The sequence below is a fragment of the Hevea brasiliensis genome, chromosome 10 (genome assembly GCF_030052815.1).
Source record: "Hevea brasiliensis isolate MT/VB/25A 57/8 chromosome 10, ASM3005281v1, whole genome shotgun sequence".
Classification (NCBI taxonomy): domain Eukaryota; kingdom Viridiplantae; phylum Streptophyta; class Magnoliopsida; order Malpighiales; family Euphorbiaceae; genus Hevea; species Hevea brasiliensis.
Genome location: NC_079502.1, coordinates 91,988,759 through 91,995,696, shown reverse-complemented (window position 1 = coordinate 91,995,696; position 6,938 = coordinate 91,988,759). Strand labels below are relative to the sequence as shown.

The window sequence follows — 6,938 nt, the reverse complement described above, 5'->3', positions numbered from 1 at the left end:
TGATAATTTATTATTGAAGATAGTGGAAGATGGCATGCCCGTGGATGTAGCCCTATGTTGAGAGGGTAAACACATAAATATTGATGTTTTATATATTTGCTTTGTTTATTAATAGTTTACACGCTTCCGCAGTGCACAACAAATTGGTATCAGAGCATGGGGATGATCTTGATAAGTTTGGTTGAAGGTGGAGCTGTTGCGATATGTAAAAAATCACATATACAATAATGGTGGTGGTGGAGAGTTGAAATTGAGGTGGAGCTCTTGATGCAAAATCAAGATGGTTGATGACATGAAGATTTTTTGAAGAATAAAGCAAGTTACACCCAAGATGAAGATTGAAGAATTGATGATTTGAAGGGTTCAAGCTCAAGCATGGAGATTTGATGATTTGATGACACTCAAGAATTTGAGGTATGCAATGGTTGATGGATTTTGAGTCAAGGTGGAGATTGTTAGAATTATGACTCAAAATCCTAATGGGATTTGGAGAGATCTTTTCCTAATTTGAGTAGGAGAAATATTCCTCAATAGGATGGAGGAATATTTCTTATAATGAGTATAACTCTTATTTTAGCGTTATTCCTAAAATGAGTAGGACTCCTAATCAGATAAAGATTGAGGGAATTAATACTATAAATAGGAGAACGATGTAAAAGGTTATTTGGCTTTTGCCCATTGAAGAGAATGGCTTTCAGCTCATGGAGTGAGGCTGTCCTCTATTGTAGAGAGAAGTCTTGCCAATTGCTGCGGATTTGGCTCTGCCCATTGATGAGGGACTTTTGCCCATTGCAGTGAAGAGAGGCTTCGGCCTGAGGTGGAGAAAGGACATAAAATTCAAGAGGAAGGGATTCATGTCCATTGGTGAGAGGGTTCTTGTCCATATAGTTGAAGACACCATTTATGGTGTAGTAGTTATAATAGTAAATATATTGGGTTATGTCTAGAGGAGACTGAGATGAACTAATTAATATATTTACTGAGTAGTTGATACAGTGTGGGTTCTCTTGGGTGTAATTGGGTTTATGAGTATTATAGCTTTGAGCTTGTAATGATGATTTATTATTGAAGATAGTGGAAGATGGTATGCCCGTGGATGTAGCCCTATGTTGAGAGGGTGAACCACGTAAATATTGGTATTTTGTATGTTTGCTTTGTTTTTTTTTGTTTCTTGGTGCACAACAGAAACTGTTCACATCAAAAAAAGGGAATCCATTGAAGCTTGTTTCCATAAGGCAAAGAGAAGTCTGAAGGTAGAAAAGAGAGGAAGTATTGTGCTAGCAAAATTCATGGAGCCAAAACAGACAGTGAAAATTGAAGATCCATTGCTTTCTAGTTCCAAAACAAAGATTCGAAGATATTTTCCGGAGCTAAGTCTGGGTTATTGAGTCAGCAAGAAATCACCCTTGTTTCTTGACAGAGTTGCAGAAAATCTTGTTTCTGGCAGCATGAAGAAATTGATGAGTTGAAAGAAATTGGTGGTTAAATTGTATGATGTATAAAAAAAAAAAAATATAAATTATAAATAAATTCCTCATGGATTGCCACATGGGCAAAATTTCATTCTCAGGGGTTGATTTAAAATTTTGAATATAATTGCCCCAATGTCAAACATTAGAATACTAAAACTAATATTAAAACTTTAGGATAAAATTATAAAATAATGAAAATATTTTATTTTTTTTAATTGGCCTAAAAGAAATAGTGTGAAAATTCAATTAATTTTTTTAATAATTTATTCTAAAAAAATTATTATAAGATTATAGAAAATTTTTGTTTAAACCCGATTTATTATGGACTTAAAATACAAATATGTGAAATTCATATATTTAATAAGTGAATCCCACAATATATTTTATATTTTAAATTCATGATAAACTGGATTTTGATATTATGAGTATGGACGGTAACAGAAAATCAATCAATAACAAAAAGAAAACAAAAAGGGAGAGAAATCCTATTATGTTGAAAAAAAAAAAAAAACAGAGAGATAGAGAGGGTGAGAGAAAAAGAGAGACGACATGAAAACAATCTTGCAAAATGTCTTCACCAAAGGAAGATAAGACAAGGTAGGAATGTAAGATGTTGAGCAAGAAGACAAGATGTAGCACCCAAAAGTTGTAGAAGAGAGAAAACTTTTATTTTCTCATCTAAATTTAATCCAAATTAATTTTGGATGATTACACTCAACCTTGTAAGAAAAAGCTAGCACTAATGGACTTGCAGCTCATCACAACTCAAAACTCTGAAAGCTATATGTCGAGGTTGACAACTTTATTTTATTTTATTTATGATAGTGTATATAAATTGTTATTATTATTTGATTCAAAATTTAGTAGAATTTGGAGATTTCTTAATTTAAATAAAAAAATATATTCTTCAATTAGAAGAAAATTTATTTTCCATGCAGAATATAAATTTTATTTTAGTGTTAATTCTAATTAAATAATTTATTTTTATTAAAAATATAATTAAATAGACTAACACTGTAAATATGAATATTTTATGAAAGACTATTTAATTATCACCCCGAATAAAAGAAGAATATAAAGTTCAAGGGAGATTGACTCTTATTATTCATTGTCGAGGGTTATTGTCCATGTGTAAACACATCTTTTATGGTGAATTATAAAATTAAAATAATAAATATATTAGTCATGTTTAGAGTAAAATGAGAGTTGATTATTATTATTATTATTATTATTATTATTATTATTATTATTATTATTGGCGTCTCTGCAATTGTGACAAGGTGAATATGCTCATAACAAAAATATTCCCTTATTTTCTAAAAATTCTTAGATTGATGCAGTTTGGAAATTCAGTTTTGGCGAATTGCGTTGAATGAATGATTATATTATTAACCTTGTGTTTTTGTATTGTAGTTGGAATATGCCTTTTGTTTTGATGGCTTTTTAATTTATCTCAATTAATATAAAGTGACATAAATTTGTAATTAAATAATTTAAAATACTGTAATTATTTTTAAAATTATAAAATCTTAAATTTTAATTTTAATTAAAATTAAATAAAAAATATATTTAATAGTATATATATATGATTTCCAAATATTTGTGTTAGACCGATCAAATGAATTAACATACTAAGAAATGGGAGTTGATTAAAGAAATTAACACCCTTACTCCTCCATTTGGGACAAATAATATTTGCATGAATTTTGGAAATTAACAGCCATGAATCATCCAAAGAAATGGGTATGGACGAAGGAGGAGGAAGTGCATGGCCACTAAATTGCAAATAGTAACGTCAAAAGCAGAGAGGATGAAGAAAACAAGATGACATTTTCATCTTTTCGATCAAAACAACTGAAACCGGATTCTTCAATGAAGACAGCCTCATACAAAACTTTGAATCCACCTCCTCAATCTGCCTCTTAGCTGTATAATTAAGTTCTTTTCTCAATCTCTTCCCTTCCTTTTTAACTCCCTTCTCTCCCTTCAATGCCAACTTGGGAAAGAACCCCAATACTGAAACCACGAAAATATATATTTTTTTAAAATATAATCCTTCCAACCTTTTTTTTCTATGCTTTAGAATTTCTCCGTGAAAAGAAATCAATGGCACGAGCAAATGGTCACCGTTTCGAAACTGTTATTGGCATAGGGAAGCCAGCGAATTTCACCGGAGGACTTGAGTTCACTAGTCTTACGTATACAGTGAGTAAGAAGAAGAAGGTTGATGGGAAATGGTTGAGCCAAGAAGTAGATTTGTTACACAGGATTACTGGTTATGCACCCAAAGGGTGCATCACTGCCGTCATGGGGCCTAGTGGTGCCGGAAAATCTACCTTCTTGGATGGATTGGCTGGGCGTATTGCAAGTGGAAGCCTCAAGGGTAGAGTGTCATTTGCTGGCACGGAAATGAGTCCAAGCTTGATTAAAAGGACTTCGGCCTATATAATGCAGGAAGATAGGCTGTTTCCTATGCTTACTGTTTATGAGACTTTGATGTTTGCTGCTGATTTTCGTCTGGGGCCGATTTCCGCAGCTGACAAGAAGCAGCGGGTAGAGAAGCTGATTGAGCAGCTTGGTTTATCTGTAAGTAATTCAAACTCGCTTCTATCAATAAATTTTAACCTAGTAATACTACAGTAGTAGTCTCTCATGTTATTGTTGCATGCTTTTATGGCCAGTCTTCCAGGAACACCTACATAGGCGACGAAGGTACCCGAGGAGTGTCCGGTGGGGAGCGTCGTAGAGTGTCAATTGGTGTAGACATAATCCATGGACCATCCTTGCTGTTCCTGGATGAGCCTACCTCAGGTCTGGACTCTACCAGTGCTCATAGTGTAATAGAAAAGGTACACCACATTGCAAGGTCAGGTAGCACTGTGATCCTTACAATTCATCAACCCTCATCAAGAATCCAACTGCTCCTTGATCATCTCATAATTCTAGCTCGTGGGCAACTCATGTATCAAGGCTCGCCAAAAGATGTCACCCTTCATCTTAGCCGGATGGGGAGAAAAGTCCCCAAAGGCGAAAACTCAATAGAGTATATAATTGATGTGATACAAGAGTATGATCAATCTGAGCATGGAGTGGAGGCACTTGCACAATTTGTACGCACTGGAGTGAAACCGCCTAAGCTGTCCGATGAGGACTTGTCTGTATCCACTGTTGTTCCGACACCGACACCGCCCCGTTGGAACCGCCGTCAGTCGGAAGGATCTGGTAGAAGGAGAAATGATGGGAAAGGGCCCTTACAAACAAGTACTCAAGAATCTAATGAGTTTGATGAGTTTAACCATAGTCTGCGGAGCCCTTCATGGAGTGGTAGCAGTATTGGAGTGATGCAAACGCTCAGGTTTACACCTTCTAATCAAAGGAATGATAGAAAAGTGAAAAATCCAATGAGGTAAAGTAATTGAATTTCATATATAACTTTGAAGTCCATATGTACATATTAAGATTTTTTTTTTGCCTAAAATCTATTTATCATAAACTTAAGATAAGAATATATAATAAGATCTTTTTATTAAATATATAAATTCATAATAGATTGAATCTAAATAAAAATTTTCCTATATATAATAAACCCTGTGTAGGGTTATGGAAAAAATTATCTGAACACTATCGTAGTAGCTTGTTTGAATGGGATATATGGGATTTGAAGGTCATATGATAGCTTTATAAGTTTTGAAACCATAAAATTTTGCTTGGGAGAAACAAGGTTTTAGAGGGTATGCATGATTTTTTAGATTTATGCCAACCTCCAAATGAATTGAGGAGGTTAATTTCATTCAAAATTTTATATACTTTTAATGTTTTGCAAAAATAATTTTTTTTTAAAATTATATTAAAAATATTAACACTAATATTATTTTTTATTCAAGAAAATTTATTTAAATTTAATTTATATTAGTCTCATCTATTTTACATACGTGAATCCCACAAAAAAAAAAGAAAAAAAAAATATATATATATATATTGCAAATGTTTTTCAGTAATATTTGTAACATATGCTTGTGGCTGATTGGTTTCCTGTCCTTTCTATGCATGATGTTTTGTGCAGTTCATCTCCTGGCTACTACACATACTCGAGCGACGTCCTGCCAAACACACCAACGCCTCACAGCAGCGACTACACAGTGAATGAAAATGACTACCTGACCCCAAAAGATGCTCCAAACGGCATGCCCTATCATCTTGCTCCAAAATTTGCCAATTCCTTCTTCTCAGAGACTTGGATTCTTATGCGCCGAAACTTCAAGAACATTAGAAGAACCCCTGAGCTTTTCCTTTCAAGACTCGTGGTCCTAACCACTATGGGCTTCATGATGGCAACCATGTTCTTGAACCCTAAAGATAATTCTCAAGGAATCACCAATCGTCTTAGTTTCTTCATTTTCACTGTTTGTCTCTTCTTCTTCTCTTCCAATGATGCTGTTCCTGCCTTTATCCAAGAACGTTTTATTTTCATCCGCGAAACTTCCCACAATGCCTATAGAGCCTCTTCTTACACCATTTCTGGCCTCATCACTTACCTTCCCTTTCTTGCACTCCAATCTGGTGTTTATGCTGCTATTGTTTGGAAAGCCTTAAAGCTGCGCGGACCGTTCTACTATTTCTTGCTCGTTCTCTATGTTTCCCTTCTCTCCACCAACTCATTTGTGGTGTTTGTGAGCTCAGTGGTGCCAAATTTTATTCTGGGTTATGCAGCTGTAATTGCCTTCACTGCTCTCTTTTTCTTGTTCTGTGGATACTTCTTGAATAGCCATGATATTCCCATATATTGGAAGTGGATGAACAAGATTTCCACTATGACATATCCATATGAAGGGCTATTGATGAACCAGTACCAGACAACAGATATTTTTGGCTATGCTCCAAATGGGGATCCTATAAGTGGCAATTCCATCTTAAAATCACTCAATATTAGTACCAAAGAATCAGAGAAGTGGGAGAAGGTGCTCGTGATGTTGGGTTGGGCAGTTCTATACAGGATGTTTTTCTACATAACTCTTCGATTCTTCTCCAAGAACCAGAGGTCGTAGAAAATCACACCATGGAGGGAAAATAAGTGGGGATATTTGGTGATGTTTAATTCTACTTTTGCTGGACAAATCACTTGTTTAATCAGCCATGTTACATTTGGTAGATGTTACATTTGGTAGAAAGTATTACGATGTAATGTAATTAATTATATAATAATGAAATGAATGATGCAATATAATCATCATTTTATTTTCATATTTAGTTACAAAATAAAAAAATGCAAGTAATATTGTAATGTAATGATTTTTTTTAATTTTAATATTTAATTTCATTATAGTGTTAATTACAAAAGAGTTGCAATGACTATGATGACTAATGGTCGGTTGGTGGTGGTGGTGGTAATTGAATGGTAACGATGGTTGGGTGGTGACAATAGTAGTGATAGTGTTAGTAGCCGTGATGGTAATGGCCTATTGGTGA

General features: G+C 34.2%; 1 protein-coding gene across 1 annotated transcript; it reads left to right on the top strand.

Moving 5' to 3' along the window:
- Positions 1-3,549: 3,549 nt before the first annotated feature.
- LOC110639920 (ABC transporter G family member STR2-like) lies at positions 3,550-6,728 on the top strand. Its single transcript, XM_021791045.2, has 3 exons — positions 3,550-4,058; positions 4,154-4,878; positions 5,536-6,728. The coding sequence occupies exons 1-3, from the start codon at positions 3,579-3,581 to the stop codon at positions 6,515-6,517; spliced, it is 2,187 nt and encodes a 728-aa protein (XP_021646737.2). The 5' UTR covers positions 3,550-3,578; the 3' UTR covers positions 6,518-6,728.
- Positions 6,729-6,938: the final 210 nt, after the last annotated feature.

What these genes read in the sequence shown, in the direction of transcription:
- LOC110639920 (XM_021791045.2), top strand. Translation starts at nt 3,579, where the DNA reads ATGGCACGAGCAAATGGTCACCGTTTCGAAACTGTTATTGGCATAGGG. An exon ending in TTGAGCAGCTTGGTTTATCT is followed by an intron (nt 4,059 to 4,153) that starts GTAAGTAATTCA and finishes TTTTATGGCCAG; the next exon opens with TCTTCCAGGAACACCTACAT. An exon ending in AAAGTGAAAAATCCAATGAG is followed by an intron (nt 4,879 to 5,535) that starts GTAAAGTAATTG and finishes TGTTTTGTGCAG; the next exon opens with TTCATCTCCTGGCTACTACA.